The sequence below is a fragment of the Pan paniscus genome, chromosome 14, assembly GCF_029289425.2.
Source record: "Pan paniscus chromosome 14, NHGRI_mPanPan1-v2.0_pri, whole genome shotgun sequence".
Classification (NCBI taxonomy): Eukaryota; Metazoa; Chordata; class Mammalia; order Primates; family Hominidae; genus Pan; species Pan paniscus.
This window is the reverse complement of record NC_073263.2, coordinates 43,869,645-43,897,443: the sequence shown is the minus strand read 5'-3', so window position 1 is coordinate 43,897,443 and position 27,799 is coordinate 43,869,645. Positions and strand designations below refer to the sequence as shown.

Below are 27,799 nucleotides of genomic sequence, written 5' to 3'. Positions count from 1 at the left end.
CCTTTTCTGAACTGAAAAAGAGAAGAACAAACAAGATAAAAATATTGAAAAAAAAGAAGAATCAAATGTGTAGAAAATGCAAGGTCATTAGAACTGCCCAGGGCTTCATTCAGGCAAAGATCTTGAGGGTCTGGCCAGGGACCTGCTGAGTAAATCTAGCTCTGGTTCCCCTCCCACAGATTCCCTGCGCCTCCTCCAACTGCATAACCAAATCTCCCCACCTCCCAACTTTCCTTGAGCTATTCTGTTTTCTTCACTTTAGTTTTCTCACTATAACCCACACATGGTATAAGGTTGAACGAAGACATTTATTTGTAAAATCAATTCTCAATGGAGGAGAGATTGTATCCATAGAAAGTAAACCAGTGATCGTTCAGAGGGCCACATGCACGCATTAGTGAAACCAAGGGAAAAACCAAAAAGACAGCACTGCTGCGGACGACCCGCGTGGCTACTAATCCTGCCAACAGAAAAGCAAAATGTCCTTTCCGCTTGAGAACACGGATGCACCAAGATGTCCTGTGAGAAGGCAATTTGGTCTGACATCCACGATGAAGTGATCAGGGAACAAGTAGGGGAGCGTTTTTTTCTATTCCGTGTGGCCTGCTTGTTTCCCGCAGAAACTGGCTGACCGCTTCCGTTGTCCTCCCCCCTCCAGTGGGAGGGAGGTGGTGTCAAATCCCTGGCTTTCTCACATGCCCATCCTTATGCTCTGAATGATCTGAAAGATAGCTGAAAAGAGGAAAACACCACAGCTCAGACACCAGACTGCACACAGCTGGAAACCCAGCCCACAGTGAGCCCGGCTTCTGCAGACCCCTGGGCCCTGACGTGTTAGCTCACAGCTGATTAGATATTTCCTAACAAGGAGTTAAGTTAACAAGAGGTCAGTGAACTTCTTTAAAAAGGCAGCCTCGCTCAGTCGGCTGATGGATGCCTCAGGGATTTATAGATAACTCCTGCTAATTCCACCAGCAGTTAAGGCCAGAAATCCCTCAGGCACTGAGAAGAGATTTGGCCCCCTTCCCCAGCAAAGTTCTGGGGCTGCCTGGGAGAGGGATATGGGCTTTCGTGCAGAAACTGCACTCATTAAACAGGTCAGTGAGTCTGCCTTTTCAAAATGGCTGTGACCTGTAAAACAATGAGCCCTGTGCTGGGAAGGCAGACCAGGTGCTCGGAGCAGCCCACGGGGCCCGGCCTCTGGATGCCCAGAACCCTCCATGCGTGAGTATCTTCCAGCTGCTTGGAACTCTCTGAAAGGCAGCTGTCTCTTATGGAGAGCGGCACTTATTTATTCAGGGCTCAACCTTTAATAACTGGAGTTGTCAAGGGGGTGGGTAGCTTGTAAGCCCACAGAGAACTCCTGGGACCCTTGCCCATGTGGATGAGAGCTGGTTACATAGCTTCAGCCTGCTTCCAGCTATTGGGTTTCAAATGTGTCCCAGGAGCGGAAGATCCCAACTTCTTTTTCACATCTTCCCCAGTGAGCAACCGTGGTCAGTGTTGACAAAGATGATGGTAATGATAAGAGTAACTACCATGTATTGAATGGCTTTTTTTTTTTTTTTTTTTTTGAAGGAGGGTGGGTATCATCTCATCTAACCATGTGTAAAAACAGAATAAACACTGAGCTCTCAGGGGTCTTACCCCTTCTCGCCTTCTTAAAGTCATCCTGGAATACATCCAGGATCCACGGTAAAACAGAGTTATCCAGAACCCTAGGAAACAAGCCATTCAAGTTTCATCATCTGGCATCAGTGAGCACATCCTATGTGTCAGACACTGCGCTTCAAGGATAGAAAGAGAAATGATGCACAGGGCCTTGGGGAATCGTTCTTGGACAGCTGGGTTTTAAGAGTAGACAAACATGAATGCATTTTTTGGCTTTTTTTCCCCGTAAAAACACTGTACCCATCATCACTACCTTTCTAAATTGGAGATACCAACATATTTCAATGCTAACTTTTCATGAGTGTTCAGTGTCACCATAATGAAAACCAGTAACTGATGAGACGTGCTGTGATCTCATTACAGAGGAGGCTGCGTGTGATCTGACACTGAAATGCTTCTGGTCAGCTGCACTTCTGGGCTCCCATTTCTGCTTCTGATCATTTTTTGGGTCTCTTTCTTCTCATCTCTGGTCACATCTCTTGTATTACTACACCAATCTGCAGTGGGTCCTGTACTATTATTTTGTTGCCGTAGACTAAGCTGAAAACAGAAACTGTTAGAATTATGAGTCAAATCAGAGTCAATCAGCTCCATGTGAGTGTCAGGGACTCATCTGTAGATATGGTGAAGGTGTTGGTCCAACAACTTGTGATATTTAATTCTGGATGTGCTCAGATATTTTCTTAGCTAAGTTTGGGTTCTTGGGTGGGTCTTTTTTTTTTTTTTTTTTTTTTTTGAGACGGAGTCTTGCTCTGTCGCCCAGGTTGGAGTGCAGTGGTGCGATCTCGGCTCACTGCAAGCTCCGCCTCCCCGGTTCACGCCATTCTCCTGCCTCAGGCTCCTGAGTAGCTGGGACTACAGGTGCCCGCTACCATGCCCGGCTAATTTTTTGTATTTTTAGTAGAGACGGGATTTCACCGTGTTAGCCAGAATGGTCTCGATCTCCTGACCTCGTGATCCACCCACCTCAGCCTCCCAAAGTCCTGGGATTATAGGCGTGAGCCACCGTGCCCGGCCTTGGGTGGGTCTTAACAGGAGCAGTTGGAAGAGAAAGTACCCTACAACAATTTATAAGCTTGCAGAAATATCTGATGTTTCTTTCCTCCCCACCAAGGCTCACAAGGAGTAAAAATTAAATAAACATTCTGTATTCTGGCTCAATAGGAATGCCAGGAGGCAGCTGTATATTCAACATTAGGAAAAAAAAGATTACATCTACCATGCCTCAGACTTTGTTCTTGTGATCAGGGAACTATCGCTAATCCTGATGAACAAGTTGACTTTAGAGCAGAAAGTTAGGATCAGATGGAATTGGGTTGAATATCAGCTCTTTGCTGAAAAGCTGTGTGACTGGACAAATAATTAACCTCTTAGAGGCTGCTTCCTGTTCTGTAAAATGAGGATCATGGCCTTTGCAGGGCTGTCACAGGGATTAAACCATATGACATATAGGAAGGGTCCTCACACGTGGAGGACTCACTGCCTGGTAGCTACTGCTATCATCACTGTTACTATGACTACAACAACTGCTGCTTCTCCCTGTCCCAGCATGCAGACCAGTGCTTAGCACTATCTGCCACCCTACAAAGCTGTGAACTTTGGGAAATTACTACACAGTTCTGAGCCCTGCTTTCTCTACCTGTAAAACTGTGGATAATAGGTACCTCAAAGGATGGCAAGGAATAAATACGATGACATAAGTAGATGCTCAAAAATATTACTTCTCACTTACTCTTGCCCTTAGACAAAAACTTATCAGCAGGATGTAAGTCAACAAATAGGAAACCATCTGTGTCTTAGTCCATGTAGCCCCCATATTAAGTTAATTCATAACTTCAAAAGTTCGAGGTAATAATAAGAAACCATGCAATTCTTTTTTAAGGAACTGTTACAAATCTCTTTAAAGAATCTAAGACAGTCCAGGTGCGGTGGCTCATGCCTGTAATCTCAGCACTTTGGGAGGCCAAGGTGGGCAGATCGTGAGGTCAAGAGATCGAGACCATCCTGGCCAACATGGTGAAACCCCGTCTCCACTAAAAATACAAAAATTAGCTGGGTGTGGTAGTGCCAGCTACTTGGGAGGCTGAGGCAGGAGAATCGCTTGAACCTGGGAGGTGGAGGTTGCAGTGAGCCGAGATTGCGCCACTGCACTCCAGCCTGGGTGACAGAGCAAGACTCCGTCTCAAAATAAATAAATAAATAAAAATAATGAAAAGAAAGAATCTAAGATAAAGTTTGCACGTCTCAGAACAGCGACACTGATATTAAAACAACTTACCTAGTTCTTTGAGTTTGCTTTAAAAACTGAGGATCATTCCTGATCATAATCGAATCCATGAATTAACATATAAGAGTCCAGCGATCCTTAACATGTTCACAGATGAACCTTCTTGGAGACACTACTTTGAATAAAGTCTATTTTTTTAAGTTCACCATTTACCTCCACAAGATAACAGAGAGATGACTGTGTTTATTATTTCTTTTTCAGTTGTATCATTGTCTTTAAGAAAACTTACACATTCTAATTATATTAACTGTAATTCTGTGTACCTGCCAATACTGACCTGCAGAGTAACCTCAGCCTTCCAAATGCTGACTTTCCGAGGCGGCAAATGGGAAGGGAGCCAGCAGTGAGTTCAAAAGAGGGAAAGGAAGCGGGGAGTCTAGACCCTGACAAGTTAATAACTTAACAGTGGGTGAACAAAGCTGAGAAAACAGCAGAACAGGCTGCAGGAGAGGAACTGTGGGCAGGCGAGACAGCGGGGAGGAGAGATGCCAAGAAAGGGAGGGACAGCAGGCGTTCCAGGGCAGGCGATCAGGGTGTGGGCAGGTCCCAGAGGTTCAGAAAAGTCCAGGGGAGAGCAGGAGCTACCAGACCCACCAAGCCTCTGCATCCTCCTACCTGTGTCAAGGATCCTGGCCCTTGGTAACCTTAGATGATCCCATTTCTCTTTTTTCAGCACCCCTTTCAACAAAGTCTTTAGGCTTTAACATGCTAGGAGCACTCCCACTGAAAAATCAAATACACCAGAGCTATCTGCCTGACTCCACATCCCCATCCACGGGGCCCTCTCTTCCTCTTCACAACCATTTCTAAAGAGCTGTCTATGCTCACTTTCTGCACTCTCTTACCTGCTATTCTCACGTCAATCCACCTCATTTTAGCTTCTGCTCTCTTCCCTCCATTGAATATCTTTTGCTAAAGTCACAAATGACTTTTGAGTCGCTTAGTGTAACAGGCATTCTTCCACCTTTTGCCTTACCCCCTGCTCACCCCCGCTGGGCACTTCCTGCTTGAAACTCTCTTCCCTTGGCCTCTGTGAAACCATGGTCTTCTAGGTTCTAATTTTCCTCCTTCTCTTGGATCTTTCCTCTAAACTTGTTTTAGAGGAAACAATCCACTTGACCATTAAACATAAGCGCTGACATTCTGCAATGAACGTCACTGGCTTTCTTCTCGTTACGTTCTTTCTCCTTAGGCAATGCCTCCCAGCCCACAGTTTGAATTGCCACCTAGCTGTTGATAATGCACAAATGTGTATCTCCAGCCCTGACTTCTCTGAGCTCCAGCACACCTTCCACTATCTAGTTGATACCTACAGCTGGGTGGCTCAGAGGTACCTCGGACTCAACAGGACCTTCTCATGATCTCGTCCCACTGCTAAAACTGGCATCATTATCTTCCATCTTGGATGTAGACTCAAAACACCACAGTCCTTCCTGACACCTCCAATTGATAACCAAGACCTGTGGATTTTTCCTGGGAATCTTGTGATTATGCACCCTTCTTTCCATTCCTCAGAAGCCACCCTAGTCCAAGTTACCATCATCCTCCCCAAGACCCCAGTGAGGCCCTCCCAGTGCTCGACTCTTGCTCTTCTTCCATCCTTTCTCCATACTGTAGCTAGAATTATCCTTTCAATAAAAGCAAACAATATATTGTCACTCCCGTGTTTACTGCACATCAAAAGCTTCCCGTTGCCCAATCCCTGATGAGGCCTTCATGACCTGCACATCATGGCCCCTGTCCAGACCTGTCAGACTCACCTTGTATCACTCTTCTCCTTGCTTGGGGTACTCCCTCATGTTTTCAAAAGCTCCCTGCTCTCCTGCTCTCACCACAGGGCTTTTTTTTTTTTTTTTTGAGACAGAGTCTCACTCTGTCACCAGCCTAGAGAGCAGTGGCACGATCTCGGCTTACTGCAACCTCTGCCTTCCGGGTTCAAGCGATTCTCCAGCCTTAGCCTCCTGAGTAGCTGGGACTACAGGAGCGCACCACCATGCCCAGCTAATTTTTTTTGTATTTTTAATAGAGACAGGGTTTCACTATGTTGGCCAGGATGGTGTCAATCTCTTGATCTCATGATCCACCCGCCTCAGCCTCCCAAAGTGCTGGGATTTACAGGAGTGAGACCACAGGGCTTTTACACATGCCATTCTTTCTGTCTGAAATACTTCTACCCCACCCTATTCCCTAGTTTCCTTCATCAACCAAAATTTAATGTCTTCAGAGAAGCCTTCTTTGATCACCTGGAGCAGAGGTTCTCAGACTTGAGCATGCATCACAGTCTCTTGGGGACAGGTTAAAACACAAATGCTGGACACCTTCCCCCCAAACCCTGGAGTTAAGGGACTGAGAATCTGTGTTTCTAACAAGTTCACAGGAGATGTTGAGATGCCGGTCCAGGGACCACACTTTGAGAACCACTTACCTGAGAGTACACCAGTCCTTTGCATTGTATGATTTCATAGCCCCATGTGCCTCTCCTTTACATTGTTTCATGGCCGAAATTGTACAGTTTCATGGCTGAATTGAAAGTGTTTTGGTGTGATTACTTGATTAACTCATCTTTCTTTGCCATTAGACTATAAGCTCCAGGATAACAGCGACCAGGTATGGCACAAAGTAGGTCCTCTGTAAATATTATTGAATTACTGAAAAGTGAACGATTGCAAAGAGCACAGAGGAAATTACATTTTAAAAACCTCAAATGACTACTTTGCAAACCCAAAGAGTCAGCATCAAATGGCTGCCTTTAGATCCAAATGTCTCTAAAGCTCAGTCTTCGAAGGGGAAGTACAAGACCATAAACTCCTAAAGGCCTGATAATGGGCCATCCCAACCCACTCTCACCCTGGGGACTGACCCTCCCCAGCTAAGAGGGAGTGCCAGAAGGACACAGGGATGACATAACAAGTGGGTCCCATAGGAAAGTGTCAGAAAGCTGGAACCCTGCCAGATAACAGGAGGCTTCCTAAAGCCACTTTTATTGACAATAAATTGATGATAAAAGAGATCAAGGGAGTTGCTGAGAAGAGAGATTAAGAGAGGCCGGAAGAAGAATATCCTTTAGGAGAAGAAGACAACCTAGAAATCATACAGTTTTGCTTATTTTTCATTAAAGAAAATGAAAATAATGAAAGAGCTGGTAGAAAGCAAAGTACAGGCCCTCTGAGAAACAAGCTGAAATGTTAGGAGACAAGACATTGCAAAGTGGATCACTAAGTTCTCTAAAAGAATCAGCACAAAGAAAGTCAAAAGCAAGATGCCATTTTCTGGTGGCTTCTCTAGAGATGGAGAAGAGGGAAAAAAGAGAGATGCCGGAGACAGGCAGGGCAAGGAGGTGCTATTAAAACCCAGATGTTATTAGCAAAGAATGTAAAGCTTTCTATCCGCATTAAAATAACAGAAAGATGCTTCTGAGAGAGAGCCTCTACACAATCCCAAATGCCCCCAGGGCACAAAGGAGGCTGCAGGTCACCTTAAGGGAGCCGATGGCTGATGAGATGTCTTCAGGCTGTGCATCTCAGATCCCGAGGATGAACTCCAGAGCAGATGAATGGCCTCAGTCTTTCCTTCAGGGCCAGCCAGTTCCTTTAAACATCTCAGTTGCCGGTCTTGGGGGTGGGGTGACTCCCTCTGGATGTTACAACTTTGAGAATGTTCTGGCAGTCTCCAGGAAAGGCCAGTTTATGTGGTTGACCTGCAAATATGGCGAATTCAAGTCTGTCCTGGAGCAAGTGTCCAGGGCGGGTGGGTGGGGACACCGGTGGCCCAACCAAGAGGCAGCCTGTGGCTGGGTCAAGTCTTTCTCCATCTGGGAGCAAGACCCAGGATGGCTGCACATCAGGAACCTCTGGAAAACACACTTTTTCTGGCAGGAAAAATAGGGGATGTTTTAGCAGGAGCTTTTTTCAATACACAGTCATATGCTAAAGGCCTAAATTGGTGGAAAACTTTTGCTCCATAGAACTTCTAGGGAAACAGTAAGAGAGAGGGAATGCAGGGTAATGGAAAACAGATGGGTTTTAGAGTCTGAAAGAAGTAGGTTAGGGGACTATCTCTCTCACTTTTTAGCTATGGGACATTGGCCAAATTCCTCTATGAGCCTCAGTTTCGTGATTTGGAAAAATGAGTGTAATGGCATCTTTGCAGGGACTGTGTGACCAGAGGAGATGTATGTGTAGAGCCTGGCATTACAAGTGGTCAGTCCTCAATAAATGGTAGCCAAAACAGTTGTATGAACAGATCTTGCTCACCCTCGTGGGCTAGTTTATAAAGAATTCTTTCTAGACTTAGAGAGGTTCTAGCTATCCCTGCAGAGGTGACACCACTGACTCTGGTTTACAAACCCTATCCTTTATCTATCCAGGGGGGCTGCTGGTCTCGGCTCATGGAGGTTCCTCAATATCTCAGTGCTATGCTCACCCACTAATTTTCTCACCATCAAAAAGCAAAGCTACGAAAATGGGCAAAATTTTATTTCTTCCCTCTTAAGCATTCAGAGCTTTAGTAAGGACCTTCCCAGGGAGGTAGAGAGTTGGGAAGGCAGGGTGAGCAAGACCATAAACATAATTACAAGAACAGCAAACACTTACAAAGCCAATACTGTCACTCCACTAAACATTCCACATGCATTGCCTCAGTTAATCCTCAGGATTAATAGTCCTGAGAGTCTCAGGAGTTAGGAACCAGTACCATCCTCTTTTAAGAAGAGAAGAACTGAGTCTTAGAGTCAGTGTAAGTATCTTAGACAAGGCTACATAGCTAGTAGGTGGTTTCAAATACACAAAGTCTGGCCCTGAAGTTGTAGCTCTTAGCAACCATGTTAACTTCCTCCCTATGGCATGTGCACATGCTAATGTGGTGGCTTTCACCCAATACGCCACAAAATACAGACCTTCCTCAAATTTTGTGTCCCCAGAAGATTTCAGAGAGCACCTAACATTTCACAAAGAAACGTTTCTTAGTTGTTGCAAAAGGCTCCATTCTGGCTCCTCAACCTTTGGGCTCAAAGACATTTTGCCACAAAACTTGTGGCCACACAGGGAGTGGGAGGAGAGAGCACTGAAAAGAGTGTCTCTTTGGCCTCCCATATGTCCCTGGCATGTGTGTGACTTGTACTTTTCTTCTTCCTCACCATCCTTAACAGAACAGCCAGTCCTGGGGAAAGTTTGGGTGTGGCCCTTCCAGAAATGGAGAGGCCTCCAGCACATTCATACAGGGAGAGACCTGGACCATCCAAAACACAAGGCTGGGAGAATGGGAGGATTCAGGCCCTGCCAAGGACATCTCAGAGAATCACTTCTTCACATCTGTTCTGAAAAGGCTGTCCTGAAAAAGGACCTGTCTGTGACATGATCTCTCTCCCCTCCCCCAACCCGCAGCAGGCAGAGGCCCTGGAGAATACAGGGGGAAAGTGCCGCCTGTTAACTGACAGACGAAAGGAATGTCCCTGCACAGAAATGGCAGAGCGACTCCCAACGGATGGTGCCTGATATACCTCACAGGCTCTTTGTTGAAAGGCATTAACTCTGCAATAACAGAGGCCAGCCCTGGAGCCAGGCACAATTTCCTATTTGATGGGCAAAGAGAGTCTAGATGTGTGCTCCCCTCTGGCGAAGAGAAAGTCATAATATCCAGCAACATAGGGAGATATACTGTACATACACACAGACATGCAAGCATGCATATGCATGCATATACATACACACACATTCATGAACACACTAACACATACACATTCACAAATACACATACATGGAAACAAACACACACACAAAAAAACCCACATATACAAACACACACACACAAATGCAAACAGAAACATACACAGACTTCACTTCAACCAGAACAGCTGCTGTTTCATTTATTTCCCTCTAAGATTTGAACAAAGTTCTGCAGCTTAAAAAAAAAAAAAAAAAGACCAAAAACCACTAGTCTAGATTTTTTTTAAACACATTTTTTTCTGCTTATAAAAGTAATATATGCTGATTGACAAATTTGGAAACTATAGGAAACAGTGAAGAAAATAACAGTCACTAGTTACTCCTGTTACCCCAGAGGTTTCCCTTTGATGGGAATAAACGTTTGTCAGTTTCAAGAATAGCCAGGCTTTGGTCACCATTAAAATTCTCATAATCTCTAATTAGGAAATGAATATGAGGGTTGGCCAGAGAAAGAGTAGAGAAATAAAATTGAAATTAGGAATACATGAGGGAGAAATAGTCTGAGGGATGGAACTGGGGCATGGCTGGTATTTAAGAGTTTCCCTCTGAGAGTCAAAGGATGATGGGAATTAGATGGTGACTCCATTGATGCTGCCTGAAATTATCACTGAGACATCAGGACAGAGAGAAATACAACCGTATTGCAAAGAGTGGCATCTCAGATTGCTGCATCCTGTCAATGTAGGGTATCACACCCAGAGCTCAGAAAAGGTAAATAATACTGTGAGACCACAAGAAACATGTATAGGCTGACTCTAAATAAAATTATCCAAACAGGTAGCATATTAAGGAAAAGACCTCATTTCACCAAGTCCAGGAGGCATTCTGGTCAAAGAGGAAAGCTGGAAATGCCGAAGACAGCTGTCTTGTGAATACTGTGGCAATAACCTTATAAAAAGTTTAGGCTAAGGACAGCAAAGATGAGAACGTGGCCCTGCGAGCCATATTGTGATCAGGACAGACATTACCTATCAACTGCAGCCCACTTTCCCACTAAGCATTGGTATAGCCCGAGAGTCCTTCTCAGTAAGGCTCATACAAGAGCTGGGGACAAAAGGGAAAGAAAACGCCCAGAGGAGAGGGCTCTGGGCACAAACAGCAGTGACTAGGTCCATGAATGGGCTGGGGAAGCATGTCAAGTCTGCAAGTGCCTTGAGAAGATAGCAGTTGACATATCTGTGTGACAGTATCTTTGTGGGGAACGGTCTCAGACAGACATTCCAGCTAATGCTTGCCTCTGAGTCTTGAGATAAAAGCAAGCATTCTTCAGAAGCTTTCGAACAGCTCTCCAAAGAGGCAGGTTTCAAAACCCGGGACTGGCAGAGCCAGGATGAGCTGCTTATCTGGAAAGAGGCCCCACTGCCTGCAGAAATGGAAGATAATACTTGTATTAAAAGGGGAGAGAAAAAAAGGGCAAAGTCTCTTATGAGGGCACTGAAATCCCTTGGCCTTCGATGTGGATCTGGGTCCTAGTAGATCAAGTAGAGGCAAATCCAGCCAGTTAAACAGACTCAAGCAAAACAAAATCCCAGGCTAAGGTTTGACAAGAAGTTTCTGGCCTATTTGGGTTAATAATCTGAGCAGACCCATAACAGGTATTGATTAAGAAATGGGTTTTTGATTTCTTACATAATCTATATATTAACAAAGCCGTCGGGGTGCGGTGGCTCACGCCTGTAATCCAGCACTTTGGGAGGCCGAGGAGGGCCGATCACTTGAGGCCAGGAGTTTGAGACCAGCCTCACCAACAGGGTGAAACCCTGTCTCTACTAAAAATACAAAAATTAGCTGGGCATGGTGGCGCATGCCTGTAATCCCAGCTACTTGGGAAGCTGAGACAGGAGAATCACTTGAACCCAGGAGGTGGAGGCTGCAGTGAGCTAAGATGGTGCCAATGCACTCCAGCCTGGGCAACAGTGAGACTGTCTCAAAAAAGAAAAAAAACACTGGTTATCAAATTAAACAAAATGAAACAAGATACAGCCCTGAGATATTCTAATTGGATAATACCGTGTCTCAGAAGAATATACTATTCCCAAAGCTTTTGTATCTCATAAAGATAACTTTTACAGCAAAAGAGTGGTGGATTGGGGTTGCTTTAAGGAAATGAAACTCACATTTTTTTTTTTTCCTGACATTCAAATTAAAGGACAAACTGCTGTTCATTGATTGTGGTCTGCATATTGGTGTTCCTTCTCCCTCTGTGGGGAAGACTTGACGCTTTATCACATGGGAAAACAGCCTCATGCATCCAAAGTCTTATCGCTTACATTGCTCCCACTCATCCGTGGAGTGAAGAGGCAGGGCCCATGGCTTGCTGATAGATTGAGACCAATGTGAGAGGTCGAGTCTGCAACTGAACATGCAGCCTGGAAGGATGAAAGGCATGTGGGAGTTGAAGCACCCCACAGCACAACCGATGGTCCCGTGGTGCCCCTGTTTCCCATGAGGGCTACAAGGACAGAGGTGGTGGTGACTGTAGCTGCAGGCTTTGGGCTTGCTATGGGCCTGCACTTAGATCCCCAGAGCTGCTCAATGCCAGGACACCTTGGGAGGGCTGCTCATTATCCCCATTTTCTTGATAAGGGAATCAATACCAAGAGTAAATACCTTGTCCAAGGTCATTCAGCTGACAAAAGTGAATCTAGGCTCAAAACTGACATCTGGCAGATCCTGAAACTATCCTCCCTTCAGAGGCCTCCTATTCTGAGTGCCAGTTGGTCAGTTTTCAAAGCAGTCCCTTGCCTAAGACAACTTTTGCAATCATGGAAAGTAGAAATTTGCTTATTCTGAAAAGGATGTATTTAGATAACCTCCCCAAACTCCCTCTCACCAGGGCAATGTATTAGAGGTTTCCACCAAGTGCCTAAGACAGAACAGGGCTGGGGTCCGCTCAGATCTGGGGGGCGTGGGGCAGCCCCAGGAGGTCTGTTGCTCCCATCTGGCTTTGCAGTGAGGGGTGGCATTCCCTGAGTGCGTGTTTATGCCAGGGGTCTCTGGGTGCCTGGACTGTGTCCCCTCACTACTCTCCCAGTCCTCATTCCTTCCTTTTCATTATCTTGCTCTTACTAGGATGGCAGGCATGAAAGGCACATGCAGAGGAGGAGGAAGCCACAGGAGAGAAGCTGAGAAGCAGGAGGCAAGTGATGGCAGTGACCCACAACTGTCTATAAGAAAGGGGTCCTGTAGACTTTTTACAGGCTTGTTAACCTGTTTTCCACATAAAACAGAGAAAGGGTGACCAATAAGTGAGCACATACTTAAATGCCAGCTTCTTACCAGTCCTAACTCTTTCCCAGAAGACAGCCAGAAAAACAGATAAAATGTGCATTCATTACTGTCTGCCTGACCTGAATATTTATTTACCCTAGGTACACTGGCACTATTTCTAAAAAGAGCACTTTGCCCAACCAATCACCAATGAGAAAAGTGGGTTAATAGAGTAAGGTAATGAAAGCAAGTGAGACTTTCAAGAGACTCACATCAATGATCAACATCTTTATTAATATTAGAAGATTTCGCCTTTTTCCTTAGCATCTGTATAAAAACATACAAAATAAGAGTAACCAACCACATGAATGCAAAGAAAGGCCATATGACCTCCAAGGTCCCACTGGAACTTGGTGAAATGGAACTTGAGCCTGGCATAGGGGTGTATCTTGTTCAAAGGAGAGCTAATAGAAGGGAATAGGAAAAGGGTCTATCTGTCTGCAGAGATGTGGAGATCCTACAAGACACTCCAGTGCATTTGGCCTGAGTGTTGCAGGCCAGGGCAGGTGTGCGGGTGCAGGTGTGCGTGCTGCAAACAGGCAGATGTGAGATGTAGGGGATTTTCCTATTTCAGATTACAAAGCTGGAACAGAGGTGAGACAGACCACCGATGAGAGCTTCAACAATCCCAGCACCTACCAGAAAGCTCATTACCTAAAGCAAAGCAGCTGACAAATGGGCTAGACTTGAGGATCACACATTTGTTTAAATGTAGAGAAAAGAAGGGTAGGCACTTATGGCCTGTGACCCTAAAACAGGATAAACTCTAGAGGGAATAGTCGGTTCTGCAAGAAGAAATGAATCGTGACTAATTCCAGAGAGGTGGCAACAGGGACGGATCTAAAGGAGCTATTGTGTTTCCCATGACATGTTCTGTTTAGAAAAGGACAAGTACAAAGATAGAAGGAAGGGCACAGTACCAAGGACAAGCTGAGAAGAGTGACACATTTCTGTGAGAACCGTGCCCGACTTGAGCTGAGGCTTGCAAAAAAATTGCTAAAGTTGGCAAGAAAAAAAAAAAGGTGGTGGTGAATTATTTTTAGTTATGATTAAAAAAGGGATGAGGCCCATTGCTTAGGGATCACGATAGCATGTTAATAGAAGACAGAGAAAGTAAGATGGCTCAACTCTCGTTTCATGTCTAACCTCTCCATAAAAGCAAAATGGCTTTATAACTAGAAAGCTTTAAATCAGCATCATTGAAAGAGCCCTGGGTGGCCGACGGCATTGGCTCATGCCTGTAATCCCAGCACTTTGGGAGGCCAAGGTGGGCGGATCATGAGGTCAAGAGATCAAGACCATCCTGGCCAACATGGTGAAACCCCATCACTACTAAAAAAAAAAAAAAAATTAGCTGGGCATGGTGGCGCATGCTTGCAGTTCCAGCTACTCAGGAGGCTGAGGCAGGAGAATCGCTTGAACCTGGGAGGTGGAGGTTGCAGTGGGCCGAGATTGCGCCACTGCACTCCAGCCTGTCAATAGAACGAGACTCTGTCTCAAAAAAAAAAAACAACCAAACCTCCAGAGAGGTGGAGCTAACATACTCAATCCCTAGGAAACCGCTGGAGACCAGGAGAGTTCTAAAAGATGCTTGTTAGCAAATGTCCCAATTTACCCAAGAGGGAAAGATACAGGTCCTGCTGTATGGGCTGGTAAGCCAGGCAAAAGTTTAGGCCATATAATAGTTTTTTAAGCCCTCCAAAAAGGAAGAGATGGGTTTTGAGAGTTGGCCTGGGTTTGAGAAAAATAAGCCACGCCAAATGACTCTACTGGCTTTTTCCCTTATAGGCTGCCTAAGGGGGCAGACTGGAGAAGGCCACAGTTACTGTGTATCTTGAAGCCTATATATATCTTTATCTACTTAGACCCTTGACAATACAGGTGGCATGGTCACGGGGCTCAGGGATGCCTGAGAGTAGGCTTTGGCCATTCTGAGCACCTTATATTCTTGAGCCCAGCACATTCTCTGAAGCCACCATGCCACCGCCACATAGTGTTCCCATGCAGAGTCACCTTCCTCACACCCTTTGTCTGGCTGTTTGTTCTTCAAGACTCCGCTCAAACAGCACCTCCCCTTGGAAACTTTCTCTTCTGCTGAGTATGATTTAGAAGTTCCTTATCCATGCCAGCCAAGCACCCTGTAAACTCTGCTGTCACTATCGCAGTGCGCTTTCCCTGGGCTGCAACTGACAGCTTCCTTATCTGCCTCTCCCAATGCCTGCAAGTACCCAAACAGGATTGTATTTCCAAAGCCCGGCACAGTGCCAGGCACAGAGGGGACCCTCAAGACATGATGATTGCTTGAATGAGTTTTGCTTAGAGGCTCAAAGTCAACCTGAAAGAGGTTGTCTCTAATTGTGTTCTGTGGGTTTCTCCAAGTCTAGACTTTTATCAGTGACTTGGAAGAATAATATATTTTCAGGGACCATAACACTGGGAAAAAAGGGTAAGTAGATCAGAGGCTTAAAGTTCAAGGTCTGACAATCTACAGACTGGTCATACAGCCTGAAAACATAGCTAACTTTTTTGTACAGGTTTATTTTCTTGATTTTCCTGTGGTATGATAAAGGCATAGTTTTGTTTGTTTTTATTTTGTTCTTGGTTGAAAACCAGAGACAGATCATCTGAGGCAATGCATCACAGATGAATATGTAGGTATTGATGGAAATGCTGCATTAATGTACCATATTCATTGCAATTTTGCACAGTGCTTGGACTTACACATTACTAATGAAGGACAATACATGAATATCTCATGTAATGTCATTGACCATATTATATATTATAATGTAATATCAGTAAGCCATTTATTATACATGTTAATCTATGTTTCTGAACTTTATGGACATGGCATAAAAAGATAAATGATAACCAACAATAAATTTTTTTTTTTTTTTGAGATGGAGTCTCGCTCTGTCGCCCAGGCTGGAGTGCAGTGGCGCAATCTCGGCTCACTGCAAGCTCCACCTCCCAGGTTCACGCCATTCTCCTGCCTCAGCCTCCCAAGTAGCTGGGACTACAGGCACCTGCCACCAGGTCCGGCTAATTTTTTTGTATTTTTAGTAGAGACGGGGCTTCATTGTGTTAGCCAGGATGGTCTTATCTCCTGACCTCATGATCCGCCCGCCTCGGCCTCCCAAATGCTGGGATTACAGGCGTGAGCCACCGCGCCCAGCCTAAAATTTTAATAGAAGTAATCGTTCTTCTTTGAGAATAAAAAAAAAGTCATAAAGTTTTATATTAGGTCTCAAAAAAGGTCAACTAGATATCTACAGTATGAGGAATATCTGGCTTTATCCATCCATCCATCCATCCATCCATCCATCCATCCATCCATCCTAAGCACTAACTATGTGCTAAATACTAAACTAGGATCTACAAATTTAATGAAAAATAAACACTGTCTCCCCTGAGCTTATATCCTACTGGAGGGAAATGAACCTAAGTAAGTAAACTAAATAACTGCAACTGCTGATGAGGGTCATGAGTAAAATAAAATAATATGTGATGGAGACAGGAGAGACTTGGGATAAAGGGGTATGTAGATGTGTTTCCGGGGTTGCAGGAAGTTTATCTGAGGAAGAGCTGGGTGGCACCTGGCTGGCCATCAGCTAGATGTGAGTCAAGGATGTGCTGCAACTGTTAAAAAGTAACTGCAAGCCTGGGTCACATTAATAGAGGCAGAGTGGTGAGCAAAATCAAGGGCAGTGACAATCCTACTGCCTCTGTGGTGGTCACACTGCTTCTAGACCACCTTCTGCAGTTGCAAATGCTATACTTTTTTTTTGAGACGCAGTCTCGCTTAGTTGCCCAGGAAGGAGTACAGTGGCACGATCTCGGCTCACTGCAAGCTCCACCTCTGCAGTTCAAGTGATTCTCCTGCCTCAGCCTCCTGAGTAGCTGGGACTACAGGCGCGTGCCACCATGTCCAGCTCATTTTTTGTATTTTTAGTAGAGACAGGGTTTCACCATGTTGGCCAGGATGGTCTCGAACTCCAGACCTTGTGATCCTCCCCACCTCAGCCTCCCAAAGTGCTGGGATTACAGGCGTGAGCCACTGCGCCTGGCTTTTTTTTTTTTTTTTTTTGAGACGGAGTTTCACTCTTGTTGCCCAGGCTGGAGTGCAATGGCACGATCTCTGGCTCATGGCAACCTCTGCCTTCTGGGTTCAAGTGATTCTCCTGCCTCAGTCTCCCAAGTAGCTGGGATTACAGGCATGCGCTGCCAAATGCTACCCTTTAAGAAAGTCATTGAGCAGATCCAGAAGAGGAGTCTAGAAACCACATCTTATGAGGCAAGGTCGAGAGATTTAGGGAAGCTTAGTTTGCAGAAGGAGCCACCAGGCAGTCATCTTTAAAATATCTGATGATTCAAGGTGCTTAGAGGAGAACGAGTCCATTCTGTGTTACCCTAGGAGTTCAAATCTGAACAACTGAGAAGACAGCATAGTGTAATTCAAAACAGGAGAGACATTTCTAATAGAATTCCAGCAGACATGGAATAGGCTTTTTGAAGAAGTATTCAAATAGGGATTGGGTAAACAGCTGTTTAAAAGACGTCCTTAAAGATACTTCTTTGGGAATAGAGTAGAACTGTTTTTCTTTGAGTGTAAGATTTTCTCATCTTGGAATGCCAAATCATCTTTAAAATATTTGAGCCACAAGCAACAATAATGCCAAGTACTTTGGATCCTTCCTTCCTCCTAAGAGTTTTTGCTTCTTTGGAAGAGTGGTCTCTTGAAGATAAAAGGAACTGATCCATCTTAAATTTTTTTTTTAATTTTCATGATTTTAGGTTTGAATGCATGATTCATCTTTAGTCATGGGCTTCTCTTGTCATTGGGGCAGAGGCTGTCTTGCTGGGAGGCCTAAGCCTGAGCAGGAAGATGTGGACCTTCTGCCTCCCTGCCCTCAGTAACAGTGAGATGCTGGAGGGTGGGAATCCCTCAAGGCATGCTGTGTAGTTAGAAGAAGTGACCTCCACTCACAAGGATTTCTGAGACCCAACATATGGGGATCAGGAACCATGTCAAGGCTAGTTCAGCATGTAACTAGAAACAATGGCACGATGCTTCTGCTCATCTTCCCTGCATTTGTGTGTATGTGTGTATCTGCATGTATGTAAGTAAAGCTCTCAACTTGCCACCTTACAGTATCAGGTGACCCATACCTTAAGGCTTGGGTCAAAGGCTCAGTTGTATCTAGGAAGTTGTATCTAGGAGCTCTGCAGAACTTTCTCATAAGGCATAAGGCCTCTCCCTTTCTCGGAATGTGGATTTATCACAGGCACACAGGTGTTTCACCTTCTGTTCTAATGCCCTTTTAAGGCTATGTCTGCACAAAAAGACTTTACTGAACTCTACAGTGTATACAGCCACTTTAACTACTCAGTGTAATCATTTTATGGTTAGGATTTGATAGTGTATTAATTCTGTCTCTACCTATATTTGGAATAGAAACTAAATCAAAACCCATTAAGATTAAGGCTTAAGGCAGTGATAAACTTGAATCCCATACCAATATGTTTTTCATCTATTTGCTTTGTGAAGAAAACGTGTGTTTTTCAAAGGCCAGTGGAGAACATGGGATATAAGTTCAGTGAAACACCCATACCTGAGCCACAGACAACAAAAACAAACAGTGCCAACAGCCATGGTCCCACAGGATATTTCTCCTCTTGCGGCCTCTAAAAGGGAATGGGAAAAAGTAAGATTAGGTTCATTGACTCAATAAACAATTATTTGAGTATCACTAGGCATTGTGCTAGGTGCTGGGGATTCTACTGCGAATGAGACAGACTTGGTTTCAATCCCTCAGTGGACAGATATAGATGAATGAAGTCCATTAAAAGGATTGAGATAGGTTTGTAAAAATTCATCCATAACCTTATTAACATCCCTGTAACTCAGTGAAATTGGTGGTCTTAAATATTCTGGGGACAGATATGGTATGAATACATAAACCAATACGGCGATTTAGGAACCAAAATTATATTAATAATAACTTTCCATCTGCTGAGGTATGCTCTGTGCCAGGCACTACACTAGGCAGTCTGCATTCATTATTTCTGGCAAGTATTATTATTTCCATTTTGGAGTTCAGAAACTGAGGCTCAAAGTTTGTTAACTTGAGCAACAGCTGGGATTCAAATTTAGGTCTGCCTCATTATAAAGCCTGAGTATTTTCCATTAACAGATTCAATATTTAGTTTTTGCATCTGTGAATTCCAAGGAGGATCAGAGAGCACAGACATTTTCTGAAAACCTTTTACATACCCCCAAATTAGGAAGTCAGTACAGTGGAAATCCTTGCAACAACAGAAGCACCACAGCAATTGTGAATGGTTATGAGTGAAGCAGCATTTTGTAATAAAGCTCCTAAACCTTAATAAAGGTTGCACTTGGGAGAAGTCTCTGAATTCTCTGGGAAGCAGAAGGGGACTGTCAAAACTGCATGAATGAAGCCCTACAGACCTCCTGCTTTTTCAAACCAAAAGCACAGACATAATAAGATCTTCCCTCCACAACACCTCCAGGTCTATGTGCAGGTAGGGCTTGGTCCTTAAACCCAAATCAGTCAGAACAACAAGTATTTTCTGAGAGATGCATCAGAAAAGAAGTGAATTTCTCAAATAGAATGGGAGAGTGAAAAAAAACAACAACAACAAAGAACTCACTAATTATTTTCTGATTAGCTTGAAAAATAGGCTGCATTCAACACACGTTAAAGAATTCACATGCAAAACACACAAAGAAAAATGTGTTGGTAGAGTGGAATGTTCACAAGTATTGATTTGTGGTTGATCTCATAAAACCCAATTCCAGATTTCAATTAAATGTTGTTGACATTTAAACATTGTATTCAACATTGTAAAATATGGGCTAAAAGGTATGTTCATATCCATACAAATACCACAGCTTGACATTCAGACTGAAGGTATGTAATAGTGTTTCAAAAAAAACGAGTGGTGCTATCATCAAGGATGTAAGTTTTTGAAATGTTGAACAAGTTTTAGTAATGTTTCTAACAAAAACTTCTTTAAAAAAGGATAATCTTCCTTTGATTTTCACTGTAGCTGCTTTCCTAGAAAATTTATCATATATTAAAACTGTAAAATCTATGATGTGTTGTATTTATATGTAAAATTAAGTTCTAGGCTAATGTAAATGTAAACTGGCTTCTCATCTAAAAAAGGAATTTATTTTATCATAGATAAGGCAACAGTTCTTTAGTTTTCAGCTTACCAAAGAGCCCTTCTCTTTTACCTCACTTGGGTCCACTCGTCACTTGTATGGCCACGTACTTTTTCTTGATAGCATGTGTCACAGTTTGTAGGTCTATATTTATTCTTGTGATAATTAATGTGTTTAATATCTGTCTCTCTATGAGACCACAGACCCCACAAGGGCAGGGACTATGTCTTGTTCATGTAGTAATATATAGAAATGCCTTCCACAGAACTTAAACATAGGAGATAATAAACGTTCATCAAAGAACAAATAAACATACAAGTTTCATTAAATAAGATTTCTTAGGTTAGGCAGAGTAAACACAGGTTCTAGGAAGGATATTGTCTTTTTAGTAATAATTCCTAATTGGTGTAGGATTATCCCTGTATCTCTCCTACATGAGAAATATGGATTAAAGTGTCAATGGCACTTTGACTAAGGATTAAGACATTCACTTCTCTGTCCTTGACTAAGCCTGTATCTACCACCACTTACATGCCGGCAAGTCACACTGCAAAGGAATCGGTGGCTGCTCTTAATCAGACGAGGACAAGATCAGTCTTAAATAATTGCATAAGATAACTGTGCCATTTTTTGGCCCTTAAGGCCAGGCCAAGTTCAGATCCGGTAAACAACATTCATAAAGCTACCTGAACAAAGTGTGACATTCGCCCTTCCCACCCTCTTCCACCACCTTCCCAGGAACTTGTCACAGTTGCCCAGAAACCAGTTCTGTTGCTGTTGTGCCACTGATGCTATATAAAAAAATTCATTTTATCTCTATTTCCAGCAAAGCTAATAAGTGAATTCAGAAGCCTGTAATGAATTACTTGCCCAGGACAGATACCAAATAGAGTCCTTTATTTTTCATATGCAGAAAAAACAGATGATCAGCATGTAGAGCTTGGAGCATATAACACAAAAACCTTTTGGATGACATTCTCCAGGGAATCAACATTATTTGGGGACTTTGGCTGATCATAGTACCCATATATCTTTTTTTTTAACAGCTTTGGGTGACTACTTTTTAGAAGGGGTGCCCAGCACAATCCCATTGGGACAATTCACATAAACCTGACTCTATGGCTGGAAAAGGTGGGGAAAACTAGTAGTGATTCTGCAAATGACATGGTTTACTCCAAACATGAGTTTGCTACTTCTTGAGGCTCCAAAAATGTCAGGGAATGGCTTTCCCTGTGATTAAGATACCCGTAGGGTAACTCAGAACTCTGAAATTTAAATTCCCCCTTCATTCTGGAGAAGTTACTACTGTATAATCACAAAATGATTATTCCATTTCTCTGTTTCCTTTTTTTTTTTAGACGGAGTCTTGCTCTGTCACCCAGACTGGAGTGCGGTGGCGTGATCTCGGCTGACTGCAACCTCTGCCTCCCGGGTTCAAGCCATTCTCATGCCTCAGCCTCCTGAGTAGCTGGGATTACAGGCACCCACCACCACGCCTGGCTAATTTTTGTATTTTTAGTAGATACGGGGTTGTGCCATGTTGGCCAGGCTGGTTTCGAACTCCTGACCTCAGGTGATCCATCCGCCTTGGCCTCCGAAAGTGCTGAGATTACAGAAAGTGCTGAGCCACCATGCCCGGCCTTGTTTCTTGGATTAGTCTGCTATCTGGGAGAATAATATTAATTTATCCGTAAGCTATTAGCTAATAATAAAATACTGAAGCATCTGCATACAATTAAAGAAGTTTATTTCTGAACAATTAGTCTGAATTTTCAGTTGGAATCTATACTTGTTCCCATTTAATGAATTTCATCCTGAATAGTGATCTTTTGCAAGTTACTTTTAACAAAGTATAATCATATTTGACTTGTAATTCAGAACATGAGATTTAGGATTTATCAAGTTTCTCTTTGAAAGAAAATTTCATTTTTCTATTGGATAGTAATCTATTTACAATAACATTAACCAAAATCCCCCCAACCAATGCAAAGCAAACATTGATTGTGGCTTGGTCTGGAAACCTTTCATTACAAATTTAGCTTGGCCATTTAAAAACTCTTATAGGTGCAAGGCACTATGAGAGTTTCTTGGGGGCCACCCCATGACATATCAGAGCATATTAAAATGAACTCATACTGTACATTAAATATAATTTAAATGTAGCTCTGAACATTGATTTGAATGGCAGGTGACTGGTACCTTTTCTAGGTATTTAAACAATGTTTTCCCAATTTTTCCATTTTCTTCTTTTATTTTGGAGCTAATAATTTGTTTTGGGTCCCAAACATTTTCTAGTTTTCTTGAAGAACTTGAGGTGGCAGACACTGAGTCTACAGAACCTAATAGAGACAACAGCCTTAGAAATTAGTTCTTCTTTTCTTCTTACTTTTGTAATCAGATAAGCTGTCAACTGAGATCTGACAACTGAACTCCGGTTTTTTAGTTCATGAAAAAGAGCCACATGACTAGTTATTTTTCACTGTGTCAGTTAGCAGGTCTGATCCCTTGAGAAGGAAGAATTGATCTCTTAGGGATATAAAACCCTGCATGCCTTAACATCAATTATAAGTTGCTTCTCAATGTCAACCTGGGCAGCCATTTTTTTTTCCTCAGTAAAAATAGAGAAAACATAAATCAATGTGACAAAATGGTTCCAATTTGATGGCATCTTGGCATTTTGCTGCCTAATCACAACTGAGTGATATAATTCCTAAATGAGAGAATTTTAAGGATTACTTAGGTCTTGTGTATAAAGCTCTGAGTAGAGTTGAGTTGTGCTTAGACTTGTGTATAAAGCTCTGAGTAGAGTTGAGTTTGGTCCTAGAGTTTCTCTGCCGTAATACTGCTTGGTTTTGCAAGAATTCTGGTATGATGATTACAGATCTAGCTTTTTGCTTAGTTAATCAAACCAATATAGTTTCTTTGGCTAAAAGGAATTGATTCATCAAATCTGCAAGCTTTCCCAGCCAAACTCCAGGCTTCAGCTGGATTTCCACTTAACTGTACGGGGTAACAGATCCCAGGCGCCTTTGCTCATATACTTGGAGACCAACTTCGCCAAACTACCCATACGACTCATGCCTCTGAATGTCCAAAGTCACAGGCCTCGCATTTTCTGTTGAAGATAATCTGCTTTGCTAAAATAAACTCCTGAGTGTAAGGCACAGGTTTTACTTAAAAGTCCAGTTGCAAAGCTTGAATTTACAGTTCTAGGGACACCGAATGCCTGACAATAAACTGGTCTCTAAAGTTATACCATGAGAATGAGTCTGAATTCACCAAGTGGAAAGAATAGTAATGCTGCCCTTAGACTTTAGCCTAGGGGCTGAGGGAGGTCTCGCTGGAAGAGAGGTAAAAGAGAAAAAAGAGGCTGGAGGGAATGTGGGTCCAAATCTCACTCCCCATTTTGAGCTCTTTCAACACCTCCAGTGAAACCCTCACAAAGGGGCTGGAAAGAAAACTTGATCCTGGTGCAAGTCTGTTGGGGAGGGAAGACAGGTGGTGTCTGGGAGGAGGAGATGACAAGTGGCCTCCATTTAGCCATTGATTCATTCATTCATTCAACAAACGTTCTAGAACATACTAGGTTCCAGGCTCTGTGTCATGCAACGTTCTAGAACATACTAGGTTCCAGGCTCTGTGTCATGCAGTTGACTTAACTGGCCCCTAAGGATGAGGCTTTCCGTCTTTCTCCGGGACAAGGCCCAGCTGTCTCCCGGGCAGGGGGACGGGGGGTGCGGGTTGGGGAGGAGGGCTCCTCTGCGCCTCCCTGGTAGCCCCGGCGGCCACTCCCAGAGGGGCCACGACCAACCAGGGCCCTCTCCGCCCACGAGGACGCCAAGCAGACCGCGCCGCCCTGAACCCAGCTCTCAGCCCCCACTCTGCAGGACCCCGCAGAAGGGGCGGGCCGGGAGCCGGGAGGCCGGACCCTGCGCCGCTACCGGCCCGGCCCCGCCCCCACCTCCGCCCCCACCCCGCCGGGCTGCAGGGCTCTGCCCGGCCGGCGCCGACCCCGCCTTACCAGGGTTTTGGCTACGTTCCCCCTCTGGGTGATGTTTTTGCTGTGCTTCTCGTTAGCCATCCGGATCCGCTGTTTGGCCACCATGGCTTGTGCGCTCTGAAATGCTCCCACCTGCAAGGATTCCCCCTGCGTTAGCTCCTGCGACAGGGCCGAGCGCGTCCCGCCGAGGCCCCCGCGGCCCACCCGGGCGCTGCAGGTGGCAAGGCGTGGCCCCGAGCCCTGCGCACCCCGCTCCCCGAGCCCCGGCTAGCCGACTCCAGAGAGAGGCCGCAGCCCGGACGGAAGTAATCTCTCATCTCAGGAAACCCTCTCCGACTTCCTCGCCATCCTTCCGGTCCCCGCAGCCACCTACCCCGCGCGGCCACCGAGGCAGGCGCGACCGCGCGTCCTCCCGCGCCGAGCGGCCGGAGCGCAGCGCGCAGAGCCGGGGCCCTGCAGTGTCGCGGTCCTGTAGCCGAATGCTGCGGGGCCGAAGGTTCGGGCAACCACGGCGTTTGTGAGCGCGTCGGGGACGGGGACGCGGCCCCTCCTGTGTTTGTCGGCCGGTGACCCACCCCAGCCCCGGGGAAGGGATGAGGGCGGCCGCGCTTCAGGCCGGGCCGCGCGGTCTCCCCTGCACCGCCGCCCCCTGGACGAGGGCTGGACCCAAGGCGGTGGTCAGGGACCTCAGAACACAAGTAGAACCAGGCCAGGCCCGGGCCCGCGCTGCCCGGGTATGGTCCACCAAACGAGCCTTCTCTTTAAGGGTCTCGGGAAGGGCCCCACTCTGGGGGACCCCACTGCAGAACTTTTCGTGAGGGCTGCAAGGAGGGCCGCGTTGTAAAATAAAGAGGAGACACGAAACGGCATCCCCTGAGGGTTGGGGATCGGGCCGTGAGGATGGAGTTGGGACAGGCCTTTTTGCTTTGGTAGTTGTAGGGGTTACATTGGAAGACGGGCCAGCGGCAGAGCAGAGCATGCAGGAAAGAGGAAGAGGCCTTGGACCTGCAGCCCAGGTCGGATTTGGTGGTTACTGTCTAAATCTGAAGCTTTGGCTTGCCTTGACTCCCCACCCACCCAGGGCAGCTTAGACCTCTCTCTAGCCACCCTTGTCCCGAGGGGTCTGAGTGTCTCCCAGACTAAACGGCATTTTCTGCAGTGGAAGGATAAAAATGGAAGCGTTTACGCGCCTCCCAAACACTGGTATTAGGGCTCAAGAGCTCTACAGATTGCCTGGTGAGGTAGGGGTGGAAGGGGTTCAGTTCCTCACTTGGAGTTAGCTCTTAGAAGCTCAGAAGAGTGGAGGCGAAGAGGGGACATTCAGCCTGGGAGATCTGGGGCAGTGGGAAGTGGGGATACCGGGTTGGGGTGAAGGCAAGCAGCAGCACCCCCAGCATGGGGAAGAAGGCCTGAGGCTGTCTCTGGCCACTGCATCTCTAGGCCTTCTCTTGCAGCGGGAGGTGGCTGGGTTTCCAGGGAATTTTGTGTGAGTAAAATTTTCCCATGTCATTGGAGAGCTAGGAAGAGCTCCTCTTTTGGGGCCTTTCTCCAAGCAGGTCCCCCTCACCCTGCTACAGGCTTCTTGTCACTCAGGCTTCAATAAAGGCCATTCTGGGGGCTGCTTGCTGTAACCTAGAAGACAGAATTACCTAGGATCATTAGTAGGGTCATTTTTTTTTTTCCTACTCTACAGGCCAATTAATTTGAAACAAGCTTCTATGGTCTTTTAACTGTTAGCATCACCACTGTTGTAACAGGTCCATAAACCCAGTCTGCCCCACTCTAGTCCCATGTTTTTAATAACTGTTGGCTCTTTTTTAGGGGTTTGGGTGGGGGGATTCCTACCTCAGTGATCCCTGCTGAGCCTGGCTGTTGTCTGTGGTCCAGAAGGTTCCTTTACCTGACTCACTCCTCTCAGATCATGTCCAAATACCAGGAGACTGACCCAGGTCCTCACCAGGTGAGTAGAGGTCTGGCTCTGAGCGACATTAAGGAAAAGACACAGACAGAACCTGTTTTCTCTTTGGGTCTTCACATTCAGTGAGTACAGTTAAGAAGTGTTCTTAACTGAGAGAAGCCCCTTTTGGGGAAAATTTTTCTTTACTGTTGACTTCTTTTTCCTGCTATGCTTCACTTTTCCGGCATTTTAAATTAGTTTGTTTTAATTATGAGTAGACTACATCCACATAGTAAATAGTCAAACAGAAATAGGATAGAAAATGAAAAGTAAAGGTCTCTCTTTCCTTGCCACCCTCCCCAAAAAGTTCCCATGGTTCCTGGGTTGCCCTTCCAGTATATACAAGACTATTTGTATATTCCCTTCTAAAAAAAAATGGAATAGTAGTATGCAAACTGTTCTGCCACGTGCTCTTCTAACTTAATATATCAACATTATCATATCACTTATATATGACCTCTTTCTTGTAGTTGTGTTATGTCTCATAGTATGATTATACAGTAATATATTGAACTGATATAACCATGGATGATTATTTCCAGTTTTTCTTTTTTTCTTTTTTTTTTTTGTGGTTGCCAACAATGCTTCAGTGAATATCCCTGTACATAGATCAGTATGTACTTGTGCAGGTATATCTGCGTGTGATATTGTGAAATATATATTTGATTGTAGTCCCTGTTTCCTGACCTAAAACTCTTAAATTCCTTGGACTCTCCAGAGTGATGAAAATATCTTACCTTTTGTATGCTAATGAGATGGTTGGTGACTTGCAGCCCCTAGATAGCTTCAGGATGGGGACTGGTCACCAGAAAGATCAAGGCAGGATTAGAGGGTTGGGACTTTTAGTCCCACCCTGTCCCCCCAGACCTCCACAGAGAGGAGAGGGGCTGAAAGTTAAGTTGATCACCAGTGACCAGTGATGTAATCAATCAGACATATGCAGTGAAGCCTGTATAAAAGCCCAAAGGATAGGGTTTGTTGAGTTCTGGAGAGCAGAACATCAGGTTCCTAGAGCGTGGCGTGCCCAGAGAGGATATGGAAGTGCCACAGCCCTTCCCACATTTCTTGCCCTGTGCATCTCTTCCATCTCACTGTTCATCTATATGCTTTGTAATATCCTTCCTCATAAATGAGCAAACAGAAGTAAAGTGTTTCACTGAGTTCTGTGATCCACTCTAGCAGATTAGTCCAAACAAGGAGTGGGTTGGGGGAACTCCAGTTTATAGCTGGGCAGGCAGAGGTACAGGAGACAACCTACTACCTGGGATTGGCATCTGAAATGGGGGGCGGTCTCATAGGATCAAACCCTGAGCCCCTGCTATTTCCAGGTACATAGTGCCAGAATTGAATTGAATTAAAGGACACCTAGCCGGTGTCTGTTGCAGAATTGCTTGGTATGTGGGGAAACATCCCCCACACATCTAGTGTTAAAAGTGTGCTGGCTGTGTGAGAGTGGGAGACAACACTTTGGTTTCTCCTATATCACAACACTGGAATTAGGTTCCTGGAAGTGAAATTGCTGCAACTTTTTATGTCCTTGGTTGGATGAAGAAGCCTCGTGCTGTGACCTCCACTTTACCTACTCACACCCCTGCTTTTGTCCTCTGCAGTCAGGCCAGCTCCTCTGCAGGTCTCAGTCCTGTTTATTGCCTTGAGGATCACCATCATGGACCAAGCAGTTTCCCAGCATGGATCCTGG

General features: G+C 44.9%; 1 protein-coding gene across 9 annotated transcripts; it reads right to left on the bottom strand.

Annotated features, from left to right (window-relative positions):
- Window positions 1–289: 289 nt before the first annotated feature.
- SERP2 (stress associated endoplasmic reticulum protein family member 2) lies at window positions 290–27,799 on the bottom strand. 9 transcript variants are annotated; one of them, XR_008620598.2, is made up of 7 exons: window positions 24,517–27,799; window positions 24,165–24,275; window positions 18,564–18,636; window positions 7,434–7,655; window positions 6,384–6,586; window positions 3,950–4,111; window positions 739–2,224 (listed from the first exon to the last, which is right to left on the bottom strand). XR_008620598.2 is itself a non-coding variant. In XM_034936666.3 (4 exons), exons 2-4 carry the CDS (start codon window positions 24,246–24,248, stop codon window positions 692–694), a joined length of 198 nt encoding a protein of 65 aa, XP_034792557.1. In that variant the 5' UTR covers window positions 24,249–24,275; window positions 24,517–27,799; the 3' UTR covers window positions 290–691. The 9 variants fall into 9 exon arrangements, 3 of the variants coding, with proteins under 3 accessions (XP_034792557.1, XP_063451835.1, XP_063451834.1); XR_008620597.2 differs by having other exon boundaries at window positions 739–2,211; window positions 3,950–6,586; XR_008620599.2 differs by lacking the exon at window positions 3,950–4,111.